The 18,445-nt window shown below is 43.2% G+C and overlaps 2 protein-coding genes across 3 annotated transcripts in view; both read left to right on the top strand.

The window, feature by feature from the left end:
• The window catches only part of Dnajc18 (DnaJ heat shock protein family (Hsp40) member C18), a 31,118-nt gene extending 26,473 nt beyond the window's left edge, over positions 1-4,645 (top strand). Inside the window, exon 8 of the mRNA XM_015484787.2 lies at positions 630-4,645. Coding sequence (XP_015340273.1) covers positions 630-754 — 125 coding nt within the window. The 3' untranslated portion in view covers positions 755-4,645. The remainder of the gene's footprint in view (positions 1-629) is intronic.
• A 7,749-nt stretch (positions 4,646-12,394) lies between these two features.
• Positions 12,395-18,355, top strand: Spata24 (spermatogenesis associated 24). Of its 2 annotated transcripts, none has more exons than XM_015484772.2 (6): positions 12,395-12,573; positions 13,885-13,950; positions 14,168-14,298; positions 14,387-14,457; positions 17,981-18,083; positions 18,165-18,355. In XM_015484772.2, the coding sequence occupies exons 1-6, from the start codon at positions 12,457-12,459 to the stop codon at positions 18,322-18,324; spliced, it is 648 nt and encodes a 215-aa protein (XP_015340258.1). In that variant the 5' UTR covers positions 12,395-12,456; the 3' UTR covers positions 18,325-18,355. The 2 variants fall into 2 exon arrangements, with proteins under 2 accessions (XP_015340258.1, XP_015340264.1); XM_015484778.1 differs by having other exon boundaries at positions 12,398-12,573; positions 18,195-18,355.
• The last annotated feature ends 90 nt before the right edge of the window (positions 18,356-18,445 follow it).

The following is an 18,445-nucleotide window of genomic DNA, read 5'->3' as shown; positions in this document are numbered from 1 at the left end:
GTTTTTTTTTTTTTTTTTTTTAATATTTATTTATTTATGTATCTTTAGTTCTTAGGTGGATACAATAGTTTGTTTTTATGTGGTGCCGAGGATCGAACCCAGTGCTTCATGCATGCTAGGCGAGCACTCTACCGCTGAGCCACCACCCCAGCCCTCATGGGTGTTCTTAAACTGAACTTGAGAACCTCTTGATTTACATCATTTTGTGGGGTTTTTCGGGTCAACAGAGTAGGGAATCATTTTCACAGATCACCTCAGGCAGCTTACAGGAAGAACTGTTGCTTAAATTTAAAGGAAAAGAAAAGCATTAAAATAAAAGGCACTTTGGGTGGGCATGGTGGCGCATGCCTGTAATCCCAGCAGCTTAGGAGGCAAGGCAAGAGTATCTCAAGTTCAAAGCCAGCCTCAGCAAAAGTGGGCTGCAAGTAACTCAGCTGAGACCCTGTCTCTAAATAAAATACAAAATAGGACTAAGAATGTGGCTCAGTGGTTGAGTGCCCCTGAGTTCAATCCCTGGTACCCAAAATAAATAAATAAATAAATAAATGGCACTTTGATTCTAGAAATGTTGAAATGAAACAAGCTCAACACTTGATGATTTTGTTATTTTTTTTTTTTTTATCTTTCAGAATCGGAGTTGACAAATTTAGCAGGATTATACAGAGATGAACGATTGAAACAGAAGGCAGAGTCACTCAAACTTGAAAACTGTGAAAAACTTTCCAAACTTATTGGCCTCCGCAGAGGTGGTTGAGAGAATGATGGTCCAGGGCAGGGTTGGGGTTTTGTTACTTGTTACTATTTATGTTCCTAATTCCATTTTATAATACAAAATTAGGAAATGACAAACATTTTACAATTTACTAACTTTGTTTACTGAGCAGAATTAAGAGCTTGAGCATGGAGCCAGACTTGTCATCACAGATTCCTTCCCAGGGAGTGGCTCCCAGGACAGGAACATTCCTAAGTGACATGAATGGCAAAGTGTTTCACTGAGCCCCCTTGCGCCAGGCCAACCCCTGCCTCTGTGAATGTAGTTAAGGGCATCCCAGAGAAGATCTACATTTTTTCCCTTCCCTTCTTCAGTGAATTTTCAATACCTAGGTACCCCTGGACTTATCCAAAGCAGCTTTATATTACTTACAATGTCTGAAAAATTATACCTCTCCTTGCATTAGAGTCATCATCTCCCCTAAGATTCAGCCTTCGGAACTTGTTCCTGTTCAACTTTCCATTTTCTAAGGGGAATATGGAGACATTTAAACTACTTAACCAATAGTTATTTGTTATCCTAGTCTCTGTTCAGTCAGGGGCATTAGCAAACTGACTGATTCGAGGTTCTTTTATTTTCCTTACTCCTCCCTCCCGTAGAGGGGCCAGAAATTAGAAACTGTTGAGCTGTGATACAGTTCCACTGACAACTCAGCAGCAGGAAGCAAGGACTGAGGGAGAAGATAAAATGCAAGACAAAGTTTCAGCTCCTCAGCGCACATTCTCAAGTATATCACAGAACTAGAGAATGTTCTTTTTGTCATTTCCCCTTGGTATCATCATTTGGTATCATCGTTTTTGAGCCAAGTCCCTACACCCCACAGAGGAACAGTGATCAGACCTAAGAGGAGGCATTCCAGCCAGGCTATGGCTCATGCCTAGAGACGGAAGGGGAAGATTGCCTCTGTGTCCATTAGGGGCTAGCATTGGCCCAGCAGTCATTTTGTTTTACCCTCGAGTTTGTGGTATAAAATGGTTTTCATTCATTCAACATTTATTGAGTGCCTGCTATAAAACACAGGCTCTCACATATATTTTTTTAGTGAAGCTTCCTCACAACTCTGTGAAGTAGGTGTATTATCTCTGCTTTTATGAATGAGAACCTTGACCAGAGAGGATGGTTGACCTTGGTTATACAACTGGCAGTGGTAGAACTGGTTGGTAGGCGGATTATCAGTGGAAAATGTGAGAGCTCATCCTCATTTCTCAGGTGATTCAAGCCAGACTGGCAAAGCAGCATCTTTCCCAAGGATGCCTCTGTTGCCCACAACCCACTCCTCTGTTCTTTTTATGGCAGTCCTGCATTCCTGTTGTTCATTAAAAGCAGGACCACATGAATAAATTCTGTATACAAAGTAAGAGTTTCCTTAAAGGCAGGCAGCCCTTCCCTCTGGTGACAAGGAAGAAATAAGTCGCTGCCTAGACTATGTGGTTCTACGCTTTTCCTGTGGAAGGGAGCGACTTGGAATGCGCTGCCCAGATTATTATGAGCCTCTGAAATTGAAAGGACCAGGAAGATGACCATAGTCTACATTCTTCTCTGGGTTTGGAAGAAGAGTTCCTATTGAAAGGAGGGTCTACATTAAGTCTGAGTTCCAAAGTAAAGTTTCTCCATTCCGATGTCTAGCACTGTTCATATGTACACATTCCATAAGGACAGGAGATGAGTTCTTAGGTAAAGAATGGGGGCTTTGGGCCTGGTATGGTAGCATACAACTGTAATCCCAGAGTCTTAGGAGGCTGAGACAGGAGGATTGCAAGTTCAAAGCTAGCCTCAGCAATTTAAGGAGGCCCTGAGCAACTTAGCAAGTCCCTGTCTCAAAACATAAAAAGGACTGGGGATGTGGTTCAGTGGTAAAGTGTCCCTGGGTTCAATCCAAGGTGCCAGAAAAAAGGCAGGGGGAGGGCTGGTGACTGGTAGTGACAAATGTTCAGTTATAGGAAGGAGAAACAGTTCTGGATATAGCCAGATTTTGCTGCCCAGCTAGGTCTATTCTGGGTTTTGTTGGGTCTTCCTGACCTCTGAGTGACAGAGAATTTACACTATAAAATTGTTTCCATGAGTCAAACAGTCTTATGGAAAGCTCTTACACACACAAAAATCAAAGCTCTCCTCAACCTCTGCTAGAAAGTGAACCATATCTGGTCACAATTGTGCACACCTATAATCCCAGCCACTCTCCAGCCTCCACCTCTGCCAGAAAATGAGCCATAGCTGAGTATGGTGGTACACACCTGTAATCCCAGTCCCTTGGGAAGCAGGCAGATTGTAAATTCAAGGCCAGCTTTGACAATTTAGTGAGATCCTGGCTCAAAATAAAAAGGGCTGGGGGTATATAGCTCAGTAGTAGAGTGCTTGTCTAGCATGCATGAGGCCCTCGGTTCAATCTCCAGTACTGCAAAAAAAGAAAAAGAAAAAAAAAAAAAAAAACCACAGTGGAAACAGTGATAGGTTAAAAGGCAAAAGACCCTGCCCTAGAAGATATCCACAAATAGTGTTGTCAAACATTTTATGGATTTCATGGTAGTGATTAATTAAATGTGATGCTATAGTAGTATTGTTTTATTTGTTACTACTGGACCACAATACCCACATCTGGTTTTTCTCAAGGGAACCATATTTGCTTTTGGTTGACGGATAATTTAATCTATTTGGTACTATCAAGAATAATGTTAAACAAATATCCTTGGCTGTATTGTAGATGGGTTGCCTGCATGGTGGTAAAATAAGATTTTCCTTCTTGCCTAAATCCTTTGGAAGATTTTTACTGGTATATAAACTCTTTAGGGAAGGCTATTCTCATTGTTGGAACTTGGCACACAGCTCAAGACTACTTGTTGGAGGGCTACTACAGATTGGACCCTGGTGTTGGGAGTGAGGCTAAGAAAGAGGGCTTGAAGCTCACATAGAAATAAGCTCTCATTCAAGTGAAGATGCTCTCCTGCACTGCTTGATCAGAACTAAGGAGGGAAGAATGAAAATCCTTCTCACAAAGAAACTTGCAGCTTGAAGGAACCCATGTACCCAGGTCAGTAGACCTGGAGTTCATAAGCTCAAACCCAGAAAACTTTTAAGCTTCCTTAACAGGCCTCATGGCTTAAGAGTAAGAAAATAATGTTGCACTGAGTGCAGTGGTATATGCCTGTAATCCCTGTAACTTGGGAAGCTGAGACAGGAGGATCACAAGTTCAAGGCCAGCCTCAGCAACTTAATGAAACCTTGTATCAAAAAAATAAAATTTAAAAAGGGCTGTGGATATAGCACAGAGGCAGAATGCTCCTGGGTTCAATCCCCAGTACCAAAAAGAACATTGCTGCGCTCTCTGGAAACCATTAGAAATTACAGTGAACTCCAGACCTCACCAGAACATGAGATTCAGCAGCCTGGCCAAGCTATGTACTCCTTATTTTTATCCTCACACTCAGAACACTGTGAGGAAGCATGTTGGAATTCCAGAAGCTTTCTGTTAACAACTGGCCACACAACCAAGTCTCTGCATGCACTGCTCCTCACAGGAGTTAGCAATTTGCATTTATTTTGCACTAATTAAGGTGTTAGCTTAGTGTCTTAATTATTTTTGGAGATAGACAAGTTACTATACATCGTATATTTTGAGGCTGCATTGTTGATACCTTGTGCAGTGGCCACTACGTAATTATATACCATGTGTTAGGTACTGATTACATCATTTGCATCATATTCAGTACGCAGATTTATAGATGTGAATGTTCTGTGACCAGAGTCAGGGAGGACACAGATGAAATCAGCTCCTGGTGGAGTTCAAATCCTGAACACTCTGTTCACCTGATCTACTGCATCTAGATTGAGTGTATTTTAACAAAGAAAACATTAAATGATTTTATGTAAAAAGAATGGCTTTTTTTCCCCTTTATTATTTTACCCTCTGCCCGTGGTATCATTGGGCACTGCACATGCTTGACTTCCTTACGGTATTTCAGGCTACAGAAGCTGTTGTCCTCTGCTTCAGTCTTACATCATCCAGGGGTGGAATTATTTGTGTTTACAACAGTAGATAGTATCTATGGCATCATGGAGTCCATATTTTCTATCAGATAACAGCAGCTGCAGCATATCATAGTCAATCTACAGATGAAGACAAGATTGAGCATCAGAAAAATCAGGTGTAGTCCAAGTTCCTTGTTGGCTTCTTCCCAATGCACCATGTTTAGGAAAGTCGATTTAAAAATACAATACATGGTATTTACATAAGCCCAAATTGTCATGATATCTTTCAGTTTGAAAAAAAATGGACATGAGATTCAATTCAGCAAAGTTTGAGAAACTGCTATGTGATATTTGATCTGCATTTTTGGGATAGGGGTCAGGGAACAAGTGAGACCTAGGTCCAAAACTCTTGAAGTGAACATTTAGCAAGGAAGCCAGACTTTAGACAATGCTCCTCAGTGGGATGAATGTCAAAGGGAAGACCTAAGGGAGCAAGGAATCCATAACAGGGACTTAACCCAATCTGAAGGATCAGTGAAAGCAACTCCTCAGAGAGACTCAGTTTCAACTCAAGAGAGACTTGCAACAAAATCACTCTTCTTCCTACAGAGATGAATTTTTTTAAATGTAGGAGCATGGAAGCCACACCTAGGGCTTCCATTCCCATGAACAGCATCACTCTCTATCCAAGTACAAAAGTCAGAATCCCAAGAGGGATTCTGTGTGGTCACTGAATTTGGTGTTCTCCGATAGACCACATATCTTCATGCCCTTGTGTAGTCCCCATTCTAAATCTGAGTTGGTTGTTGATCTTCAACCCATAGAATGTGGCAAAACTGGCAGTTTCCATTTTTGCACTTTGAGGGATGCCAGTCACCATATGAATCCAACTACCCTGAGACTGCTATTCAACTACATAGAAAAGCCATGCAGAGGGGCTGGGGATGTGGCTCAAGCGGTAGCGCGCTCGCCTGGCATGCGTGCGGCCCGGGTTCGATCCTCAGCACCACATACAAACAAAGATGTTGTGTCCGCCGAGAACTAAAAAATAAATATTAAATAAAAAATTCTCTCTCTCTCTTTCTATCTCTCTCACTCTCTCTTTAAAAAAAAAAAAAGACAAATGGGAACATATCAAACTAAAAAAAAAAATTAAAAAAAAAAAAGAAAAGCCATGCAGAAGAGACCCAAGGAACAGCTGACAGCAAAAATCTGAGATCCCAGTTGGGTGAGGTGACGCATGCCTATAATCCCAACTGAGGCAGGAAGTTCCTAAACTCAAGGCCAACCTCAGCAATTTAGCAAGACCCTGTCTCAAAAAATAAAAAGGGCTCGCAGTGTAGCTCATGGTAAAGTGCCCATGGGTTCAATCTGCTGTGCCAGAAAATAAATAAAACATTTCAAGTAGCTTTCCTTTGCCTCTGGGATGAAAATTGTCAGTCTTCAGAATAGCCCACCATGGTTTGGCAAAGCTCTGCCAAATTCCTGGCTTCTACTCACTGTCCTAGAGATTTTTTAGTTTTCTAACATAATAATCTTTTACTTTCTATCCTCTGCCAACACCTTTTGCCTCAGAGATTTTGTGTATACTGTTCTCTCTTTCTAGAATCCTTTTCTACTTACCTGTCCCTACCTCCTTTGCTAAATACCTCCTGGTTATCTTTGTAGATTTAAGCAACAAAATCACTTCCTTACAGATGCTTTTCCTTCCACAGACAGGGCTAAATCTCCCTTGAAATTCCTCTCATTCCTTTCTTTCTTAGCACTTGTCTTAGGTATAATATTCATTTGAACGATGGCATCATTTGGAATTTGTGTGAGTGTTTTACTTAAGTATTTTCTGACTCCTTCACTAGACTGAGCTCCAATTTGGTCTTATACTCCCTTTAAGGGAGTAACATACCATCTGTGATGGAGCAGCCTAATTCTTTGTTGCTACTCCCATTGATGGGGGTGGGGGGGTGAGGGTGTCCCTTCAAATCTGATTCCATGACTCCTTGACTAAAAGAGTACAGCAGAGGGTGCTGGGGATATAGCTCAGTTGGTAGAGTGCTTGCCTCATTAAGACACTGGCACTTTCTGTTTTCTGTCAATTTGGATGCTTTCTCTTTAGCTCAACTACTATGCTATGAGAAAGTTCAGGCAGTCCATGAAGAGAACCAAGACCTTGGTCGTCAGTTCTAGCTGAGACCCAACATGTCAGTCATAAGAGTGAACCATCTTAGAAGTGGCACTTCTGACCCCAGTTAAACCATTCCAGCTGACACTGTATGAAACAGTGTCAGCTGACATGTTTCATACAGTGTCAGCTCGCATCCTTGAACTCTCCCCACAATGCAGATTCATGAACAAAATTAGTATTAGTACTATAAATTTTGGGGTAGTGAGGATCGGGCCCAGGAGCATTCTGCCTCTGAGCTACATCCACAGCCCTTTTTAAAAATTTTATTTTGAGATAAGTTTTTACTAATTTGCCTAGATTGTCCTTGAACTTGGAATCCTCCTGCCTTAGCCTCCCAAATTACTGGGATTACAGGCAGGTCCCACTGTGCCCAGCTTAGCAAAATGATTTATTTTATTTTTTTAAAATATTTTTTTTAATTTTAGGTGGACACAATATCTTTATTTTATTTTTATGTGGTGCTGAGGATCGAACCCAGTGCCTCACGCATGCTAGGTGAGCGCACTACCATTTGAGACACATCCCCAGCCCCAGCAAAATTATTTTTAAGTGATTTACAAAAAATTGGGAGTAGTTTATTATAAAACAATAGATAACCTGAATATCAATTAGAATGACAAACCTTTCCTGGGGCAGGATCACAGGCTATTTGTGATGTCATGTTATCCTGAGTCTCACTGAGCCTTGGTTGGCCAAAAATCTGAGTGCTTTTGACTTATAAAGTAGGAGTCTGTGGTGGGCCCCAACCAGGGTGACCACCCCTCATGTCCATGCTGGAACACAGATGTAGACTTGGATCCAAGGTTCTCTCTTCTCATAACCTCCCATCCCGGGGAACTGGCTGCTAGAGTCTACTGCTCTCCAGGGTTTTGTTTCAAATATATGAAGAAAAGCCTCTTCCAGCTGGTGGAGGTGAACATGGACAAGAGAAAACAAGCTGTACCTCATAAAAGATTCTAGGGAGGGAACACAGTTCATGGGGACGATTCAGGGATCACTGTCCCAGAGGAATGTGCAGCTTTGTCCAGGGTGATCTGGGTGAACAAAATTCTGAGAAGGCTTAATGCTGACACACAAAACCTACACAGTACCTTCTAGGCCCAAATTGTCCAATACAGTAGCCATTAGCCATGTATGCTTATTAAAATTTAAATTGTTGGGGCTGGGGATGTGGCTCAAATGGTAGCGCGCTCACCTGGCATACGTGGGGCGCTGGGTTCGATCCTCAGCACCACATACAAATAAAATAAAGATGTTGTGTCCACCGAAAACTAAAAAATAAATATTAGAAAAAATTTAAATTGTTGGGGTGGTGACGTAGCTCAGTAGTATGGCACTTGTCTAGTATGTACAAGGCACCAAGTTTGATCCCCAGCATGCAAAAATAAACAAGTATAAATTGCCACTAACATATATATATTTTTTTTAATTTGCAGTACTGGGGATTGAACCCAGGGATGTTCTACCACTGAGCTACATCCCCAGCCCTTTTTATTTTATGAGACAGGGTCTTTCTATATTGCCGAAGCTCATCTGGAACTTGTAATCCTCCTGCCTCCTAAGCAGCTGGGATTACAGGCAGGTGCCACCATGCCCAGCAAATGTTTTTAGAATTTAGAAAGCACTGGGGTACAGTGGTGCACACCTGTAATAAGAGCAACTCAGGAGGCTAAGACGGGGATCACAAGTTCAAGGCTAGCCTCAGCAACTTAGTGAGACCCTCTCTCAAAAAAAAAAAAAAAAGGCTGGGAATGTGGCTCAGTGGCAAAAGTGCCCCTGAATTAAATCCCAGGTTCAAAAAAGGCTATTCCTCAGGCACACAAGATACATTTCAAGTACTGAACAGTCATGTGTAACTAATAGCTCCCTATGGGACATGCAGATGTAGAACATTTCCATCACTGATATTCTATTGAATTGTGCTGTTTTAGGACATTTAACAGAAGTCAACAGAGATGGCCTTGACCCCAAAGAATGAGAATAGGTGCAAGAAATCAGGAAAAACAAAACAAGAGCTACTGCCATGCCATGAAACCAATAGCAATGGCAAAGTTTGTCAGCCCACACCATCCATCACAAGAGGCCCTTGCAGAGCTCCAGGGAACAGAGTGGCTTACCTGAACTTTACAATTCACTTAGTGGACACGGTTACATTTTTTTCCCAAATTCATTTTTAACTTAGTCATTTCCTGCTTGTGGGGTATCAGATTCCATAACTTTATTATCCACTTTGTTCAATAAAAATGCATCCATAAAGCAGGGTGTGGTGGCACATGCACACCTGTATACCCAGTGACTCAGGTGGGAAGCTGAGGAAGGAGGATTGCAAATTCGAGGTCAGCCTCGGCAACTTCATGAGACCCTGTCTCAAAAAATAAAAAGGGGGCTGGGTTTGTGGCTCAGAGGTTGAGTGCTTGCCTATCACGCGTGAGGCGCTGGGTTTGATCCTCAGCACCACATTAAAAATAAAATATTGTGTCCACCTACAATTAAAAAATAAATATAATAAATAAATAAATAAAAAGGACTGGAAGTGTAGCTCAATGATGAAGAATCTCTGGGTTTAATTTCTAATACCAAAAAAAAAAAAAAAAAGGCAACACAGCATCACAATTAAGCGCATGGACTCTGGAATCAACCTCTCATGGCAGAGTCCTGTTTCACAATTTACTAGCTTGTATGACCTTGAAAAATGGAACTCCAACCTCCTTGAACACAATAGTCCTTAGGAGGCCTAAGCCTATGCAATAAAGACAGTTAGAAAAAGAAAATGAGAAGACTTCACTCAGGATGAATCCTCATATCTCATACTCTGATATCAGGTTCTGTTTCTGCAAACCACATGGCCCCAGGCCCCAGGCCCCAGTTGTAAGAACAGAATCCAGTGATTTGATCTTGAAGCCCTGTACCAGTGAGCTGCATCCCCAGCCTGATATCAGGCTCCAGGCTCTAGACAGCCACTCCACCACACTAGAGTCCTATGCAACCATGTCCAGGAGTCATTACAGGACTCATTCTCACAGAGCTGCCATTTCATTTATAAAATGGGGAAAGTATGACCTATTTCACAAAATTATGAGTATCACACTGAGGTACAACAGAAAAAGCAAGAAATGGTAAAAAGGAGACACACAGGAAGGACAATAAAATGGTTAGAACTTCTGCATACTTTTCTAGGCCTGTCACCCATTAAACCTGTCCCTTTTCCAGACTTGTTACTACCAAATTCCTGAGAAATCTATAAATCTACCTGTGCACTGTTAAAAGCAAAACAAACAAACAAACAAACAAAAAACAATAACTAGATTAAGCAAAGAAATATGATATCTTGAGGAAACTATAATTTAAGGGACTTTTTAAGCATTCTCTATTGATCAGATAATGAAGGCCACATCAACTTGAGATCACTGACTGATATCACTCCTACATACACCTTCCCACCCCTCATAAAGTTTCCTTTAAAAGAAGAGCTGGGAACCTCCAAAATAAGACTCTCCCTGGATTTGGCCAGAATATATTCTCTCTCTCTCTCTCTCTCTCTCTCTCTCTCTCTCTCTCTCTCTGTACTGGGTATTAAACTCAGGGGCACTCAACCACTGAGCCAAATCCCCAGCCCTATTTTGTATTTTATTTAGAGACAGGGTCTCACTGAGTTGCTTCGTGCCTCGCTTTTGCTGAGGCTGGCTTTGAACTCACGATCCTCCTGCCTCAGCTTCCCAAGCCACTGAGATTACAGGCATGTGCCACCACGCCCTGCAGCATTCTCTCTTGAAATGTGTGTTCCTTGGTGTACCCTCTAAAGGCAGCTTCTCTCTTTTGATGGTCCTCATTCTCTCTTCAATTTATATCTATTTTCCTAAATAAAGCTCTGTCTCTGCCTTTGACTGACACATGCTAAATTTTTTTTTCCCATCACATATACCAAGAACCCCACTGTTTCTGAGCTGCATTCCCTCTAAGAACTCCTTAGACTTTTGGGAGAAACCTCTTCTCCAGGGACATCGTGAAATAATATTCAGAACATAAAAGATGACTGAGGATGTAACTCAGTAGTAGACTGCTTCAATAGCGTGCCTGAAGCCCTGAGTTCGATTCCTAGTATTGGGGCGAGGGGGCAGGGACAATGATGCCATAAAATAATGAACACTTAATTATATCAACTCTGAGTCTTCCCAAGTCTCATCTTATTGGGGCTGGGGATGGGGGATAAAAAGAAACAGAAAAAAAGCCTTTGGTGGGGATTTGGAAAATATGTGATCACTTTGTTCTTCCCTGCCTCCATTTTCTATTTTAGAGTATTTTTCCTTCAAGCCCCACTTCAGCCTTCTTAATCTCTTCTGGCTCTTTAGGGCTTCCTGGTCATGGTTGCACATGGCTCTAGTGTGGCTGTCCAGAGCCTTATATCAGGCTAGAAATGTAGCTCAGTGGTAGGACTCATTACAGGACTCATTCTCACAGAGCTGCCATTTCATTTATAAAATGGGGAAAGTATAACCTACTTCACAAAATTATGAGTATCACACTGATACTTACCTAATGTGTGCAAAGTCCTGAATTCAATCACACACACACAGAGAGAGAGAGAGAGAGAGCGCCTGATATCAGTATGAGGATTCATCCTGGGTGAAGTCTTCTCATTTATTTATTTATTTTTCCCCTATCTTCATTGCATAGGTTTAGCCCTCCTAAGTACTATGTGTGCTCCAGGAGGCTCATACTACAGGGGAAATTTGGAGATTAGGGTAGGGAAAAGAAATCTGTGAAGCAAAACACACAAGGGTGCCTAAACTGACTGTTGCTTCCCCCTTTTTGTAGTATAATAGGACCTGGAAGAAGGCTCAGGGTTGGTGTTTGAGTGCTGCCCACTCATTGACACTTAAAGGAAGTAGGGCCTGCCTGTCCTCAGGACTGATTGAGAAGTAGAAGATATAATAGAGGGGCTGGGGTTGTGGCTTATTGGTTGAAGCACTGGGTTCAATCCTCAGCACCACATAAAAATAAATAAACAAAATAAAGGTATTTGTAAATAATGATAATTATATATGTATAATTTTCTTATCTAGTGTATATATGTATACATATGTATATCTAGTGTATATATGTGTACATATACATATACACATATATACACTAGATAAGCAAATTTCCTGTAAACTTAAATTCTCAAGAATTGTTGGGGGGCCAGGTTTGTAGCTTAGTGGTAGAGAGCTTGCCTAGCATGTGTGAGGCACTGGGTTCAATCCTCATCACCACATAAAAATAAACATTAAATAAAGGAATTTAAAATATTCTAAAAACTATGTTCTTTAAAACATTAAACTAAAAATATTCTTTAAAAAAAAAAGAGAGAGAGCGAGAGTTGATAGGATTCCCCTATCCCATGCGGCTCCTTTAAGAGGCGGGACCCACCCCTGCTAACAGAGGAAATCCCCACCCCCTGTTGCCAGGGTGCTCTGTGGCGTCGCATTCTCATTGGTGGGCGCCGTAGTAAGGCGCCTGGCGGCAGCCATTTCCAACGAGCTGGCGGGGGCGAAAGATGGCGACGCCCCTCGGGTGGTCGCAGGGGGGGTCAGGATCTGTGTGTCTCGCCTTCGATCAACTGCGGGACGTGATTGAATCTCAGGAGGAACTAATCCACCAGCTGAGGAATGTGGTACGCAGCGGAAGAACTCTGGTAGAGGCTGGACTGGACGCCTCACTGGCGGGGGCGGGGCCAGACCCTGTTTCGATGCAAGGGGCGTGGCTAGGACGCTACTAAAGGCGTCTTTGGGAAGGCAGAGACCGAATGGGACTTGGCTGGAAGGGGTGGAGCCAAAAGGGCGTGGGACCTTCCAGAATATTTACCAAGGAATTTAAATTTAAATTGAGTTCTGCGTTATTGCTGCAGGGCATAGTAATAGTCACTGAGCTTCAGTTTCTCTATTTTTCGTGGAGACGACTTCACTGATTTCCCAGTGCCCTCACTTGCACGCAGAAAACACTGTATCATCTCTTCTATTATGTGTCAAGTACATTGCCATAATGAGTGCAGTAAGCACAGATTTGGCCCTTGATCACGTTAACTCAAGAACCTCCAGCCCAGCCTATATGTCCCTTTGCTTTTGCCTTCTCAAATTCCAGCTAATAGATGCATAGATGCTAATTGGAGCCACAGATTACTTCCAATGCTAGACAGCTGGAGTTCATAGTTTTTCTGGTTTTGTTTTTCTATCTTGGTAAGAATGTTCAGATGTATCTCCATCTCAGAAATAAAACTGGATTCACATCTGTTTCTCACTCTAATGATTCTTAGACAACTTCTTTCCTTCTGGGAAGTTGGATGTGGGAGGAAGAAGCGAGACACATGCTCCCTTGGCTACCCTAATACCCTATTTCAACAAAATGTATGCAGCTCTAGGTACTGAATTACCTTCCATTCCCTGAAGGTACCCATATCTTTTTCTTGGCAGCTGGCCTTGGCTTGTGTGTTCCAACCATCTGGAACACTTTTCTCTATGTCTCTTCTATCTTATTTAGCAATCAGATCTCAGAACTCATGTCACCTCTTCAAAAGCAAATCTAACCCTTCCCCAAGCTGGATCAGAAGCCCCTATGGGCACCACACCCCCTTGTGCTTTCCCATCACTGGCATTAAACACATCTGTGGAATGTCCCTCCTTGAGGGCAGGACTTTTTTTTTTTTTTTAGATGTTGATGGACCTTTATTTTATTCATTTATTTATATGGGTGCTGAGAATAGAACCTAGTGCCTCACACGTGCTGGGCAAGTGCTCTACCACTGAGCCACAACTCCAGCCCAGAGGGCAGGACTTATAGATGGAATTCAGTGAATGTGTGGAATTGATTATCCCTTCCAAGGACCTGCCTCATCCTAGGTGCCCTGGGCATCATCCCATTATCCATCCTTTGTCCTGGTCCTAGAGGATACTCTGTGTACCCCTCCCTGAGCCAGGCTCTGTTGCAGATGATTCTCCAGGACGAAAATTTTGTCAGTAAAGAAGAGTTCCAGGCAGTGGAGAAGAAGCTGGTGGTGAGTAATCCCTCTGCAGGCTCCTAATCTCCATTTCCCAAGATCCCTGTGGTTGGGCAGAGTATTGGCTTTTGAGAGCCTCCATCCCCCATATTAAGGCAAGAATCTTTCTATACCCTTACTTCTGTGTGCCCATCTGAGAATGGGAGCTGCTTAATGGAGCCTAGGAGACCCAAAGTGGCTTGAGGTATTAAGGTGACTGCTGCTGCTCCTGCAGGAAGAGAAAGCTGCCCATGCTAAGACCAAGGTCCTCCTGGCCAAGGAAGAGGAGAAATTGCAGTTTGCCCTTGGTGAGGTGGAAGTATTGTCCAAGCAGCTGGAGAAAGAGAAGCTGGCCTTTGAAAAAGCGTGAGTGGGCCTCAGGATGGGCTCTGGAGGGTGGGGGTCCCATTGCCTGCTGTCCTGCTCACCATCTTGTCTTATCCTCCCTACAAAGGCTCTCCAATGTCAAGAGTAGAGTCTTGCAGGAGTCCAGCAAGAAGGACCAGCTCATCACCAAGTGCAATGGTAGGCGGGAGGTTCGTACTCCCCACCACGCTATCATACACGGGCTCTTTCCTAACAGCCCAGCACCTGTGTCAAAAACAGGGTTGCACCCCAACTTCTGTTCCCGGATGAGGATACAGGCATGCCCAGGCGGGCCATACCTTCGAAAAGGCCTTCAGGTACCAGGCAGGCCACGGAAATGAGGGAAGCAGTTGGTGTACAATATTCTTCTTGGCCATAAAAGAATGGGCTCGCTCCCACTTTTCTTGAAACATACAACCTTCTTAGTCCACCTTTTGTTTTCCCACTTTGGTAAGTTTTAGAAATAGTGTACTTTACTCATAACCCTTCTACAAGAACAACAGGGCAAGAACAGTCCTATTGAAGAGCTGACTGATAGTCTCAGAGTCAGACACTCAATAGAGAGAAATAGGATTGTCGTGACATGGAGAGCTGAGGAGCAAACCCAGGGCCTCACACATGCCAGGCAAGTGCTCTACCACTGAGCCACAACTCCAGCCTCAAGACCCTTTCTTAAAATAAAAAAAGGGCTGGGATGTAACCCAATGATAAAGTGCCCCTGGATTCAAGCCTTAGTACCAAGAACAAAAACAACAAAAAGCTAGAAACCAAGTTTTGTTTTATTGGTACCAGGGATTGAACCCAGGGGTGCTTTGCCACTAAGCCACATCCCCAGCCTTTTATCTATATATATTTTTTTTAATTTTGAGACAGCATCTCACTGAATTACTTAGGGCCTTGCTAAGTTGCTGAGGCTGGCTTTGAACTTGTGATCCTCCTGCCTCAGCCTCCCAAGTCACTGGGATTAATAGGCTTGCGCTGCCATGCCCAGCTGAAACCAAGTTTTGTAGGGTTTTTTTTTGGTACCAAGGTTTTTTTTGTTTTTTTTTTTTTAACCCAGGTGTGCTTAACCATGGAGCCACACACCAAGCCCTTTATATTTTTTATTTTGAGACTAGGTCTCACTGAGTAGCTGGGATTACAGGCCTGTGCACCACACTTGGCTGAAACCAAGGGTTTTTTTTTTTTTTGTTTGTTTGTTTGTTTGTTTGTTTTTTAGTTGCTTATGGACCTTTATTTTATTCATTTATTTCTATGCAGTGCTTTACACATGCTAAGCAAGTGCTCTACCACTGACCCACAACTCCAGCCCTGAAACCAAGTTTTAATGAAAGCTTTTCTGATTTTTTTAGTATTTGCAAATAATTTAAAGATTTTTAAAATGACAATATGTCTGGGCCACCATTTTCAACTCTGCTCTACATACATACTTACAGCCACTTGCTGGCTCAGCTGATGCGAGTTGAGGGGACTTTCAAAGTCAGCCACCCAGTGTCCTCAGGAACCTTTTTTTCCTGGAATGCTGAGCTACCCTTACCTAGCTTAAGAAATGGATACAAATTCCATATGCAACATCTGTAGGGAGATCTCAAATAGGCCAGAAATCAGTCCGAGCCCCAAAGAGGGTCATGGTGTCCCCTCACACACACGGCTCTAACCTCTGTCCCTACTGGTGAGAATTCTTACTGGGAAATGCCAGAAGGCTGCCATTTTGATCTAGTCAAGCAGGCTGAAAGGCCTCAGTGATGTTTGAGCATTGGCACCCTCCTGGCCCCAACAAGTAGTCTCTGCCTTTATACCGAGGTTAAAGTTCCCCTCGTACTTTTCTCTCACTCTGGGCATCTCCCCTTCTTCCTCCAAAGGAACCTGGGGTTCTCCCCCACTACTTCCAGAGACATCTTTCCTCTGAGGCATTTCCTTCCAACTAAGATCATCCCAGGCCATGGATTAACTCAGTATTTACTCATGTATCATAGGGACAGGGCCTGGCTGCCTGCCCCCAGAATGTGGGTAAAAATAACACCTTGCCTGACTCAATCTGATGTGAATCTTACCCTGACCCACTCCCATCCCCACCACTTCCCCAAGTGAAGTTTCAGTTTGATTTTTACACTTAACATAGCTCTTTATTCTTATCAAAGGGATTTTCTAACCATTCTCATTTGGATACTACAGATTTTTATTTTAAGAGTCACACAAATTTTTAATCTTTGTTCCCAAAAGAACTTAATAAGCAATTAATCTGGAGCTGGTTGACCTTGGGAGGGAGATTCGGTAGTCCTGGTCCCGTCACCCAGTGAGCTCATTTTCATTCTCTCCCTCCGCCTGTCTCTTTTCCTCCTTTCCATGCTGTACCTTCACTTGGTACCAGATCTTCTCTCCTGAAAACCTACATGTGTCAGCATTTCTGTATTGTCAGAGCTGGGTGCTAGTTAATTCTGTCTGACATCTAAAAGCAGTGGGATTTTTTTCCTGTGTAAATCCAAATTTCCCAGGGCTCCATGAAGGGCAATTACATGAATAAAGCACCCCCAGGTCCCTGTAGCTCCTTGGATTTTGACCCAAAACACAAATTTTTGGAGTCTTCTCCACCCCACTATAGAAAAGAAACTATCTCTGTCCCCAATTTATGGAAGAAACACATCTGAAAAGGGAGATAACTGGCCCAAATGGTAACATTGCCTCATCAATATGAGCATTATTGGAATGTAGCCTTGTCCTGTTCTCTAATCAGTTTCTGACCCCCCTTTTTTTTCCTCCTGCGGTGCTGGGGGTATAAGCCAAGGCCTCATGCATGCAAGGCAAGTGCTCCACCACTGAGCTGTATACCAGCCCTCAGCTTCTGGGTCTTAACGTTCCTTTCAGGATCTGTCTCATGCCGGTAGGGATTCCACCTTCTCCCATTACCCCTGAAGCCCCAGCACAGTGCTGGGCATCTAGTCAGCCCTCTTGGTGGGTACCCTACTTGGGAAGTTGGGGAAGACTTTTTTTTTGGGGGGGGGTACTAGGGATAGGACCCCTACTAAGCGGCTTCTCTAATCCTTAGTGAGTCAGTTGGATGGAAATGGCTGATCAAGATGAGGTTTCTAAGTCCTAGCCCCCCAGGGGATGTCCTGTTCATTCATTTCATAAATATACTTAGTATGTACCCACTACATGCTGTTAACTGTTGTGAGCCTTAAGGATAAAGCAGTGAATAACTTAAAAATCCCTGTCCTTGTGGACCTTATATACTAGAGAGAGAAAGAATGAAATTTATGGTGTGATAGATGCTTAAGGAGGAAAATGCAGCGGGAAACGGGGATAGGTAGTATTAGAAATGATTATAATTTTTAGTCTTAGGGAGGGTCTCACCAAGGAGGTGACATCTGTAAATATCTGCAGGAATGAGGACAGGAGTCATTCATCCTCCTGCCTTTAGGATCATTTCTCCAAGGGCCTTCATCTGCCTCAGCCTGGTGAGGTCCAGAATAGAGTTGTGAAGACACTAACACACTCATCAGACATTGTCCTTCTTCCCAAAACTCCATAATAAACTCATTCCTACTAAGGTATTAGCAGTTGTTCCCAGAGAGGTCCTGGGTGGGGGGAACCAAGTTCTAAAAGTCTCATGAGGGACTTAGCTCATGAAGGGGCTCTTGGGATGGGAACCACTCCTCCTCCCTGCCTCTCTCCCCCACAGAAATTGAGTCTCACATTATAAAGCAAGAAGATATACTTAATGGCAAAGAAAATGAGATTAAGGAGTTGCAGCAAGTAATCTGCCAGCAGAAACAGATATTCAGGTGAGGGGCCTGGGCCAGGCTGGGGGTTGTTGATGGAAGTGGGGAGCCTGACCTCTGGCCCCTACCCTGGGCTGTCTGCAGCCCACGACCAGCCAGCTGGCTCCGTTGCAGGAATCACATGTCTGACTTCCGGATCCAGAAGCAGCAGGAGAACTACATGGCCCAGGTGCTGGACCAGAAGCATAAGAAAACTTCAGGAATGCGTCAGGCCCGAAGGCACCAACGTCTCAGGGAAAAATAAAATGGTGGTCACCTACCTGTTCTTTGCCCAACCTCTGCCTTGTCTGCTCTGGGGGATCCTCAACCCTTCCCTTCCCATTCTGGTGGGTCCAGTCACCCCAGGTCTGACCTCCAAGAAAGGG

The sequence above is a fragment of the Marmota marmota genome, unplaced genomic scaffold (genome assembly GCF_001458135.2).
Source record: "Marmota marmota marmota unplaced genomic scaffold, marMar, whole genome shotgun sequence".
Classification (NCBI taxonomy): Eukaryota; Metazoa; Chordata; class Mammalia; order Rodentia; family Sciuridae; genus Marmota; species Marmota marmota.
This window is presented reverse-complemented; position numbering and strand designations above follow the sequence as displayed.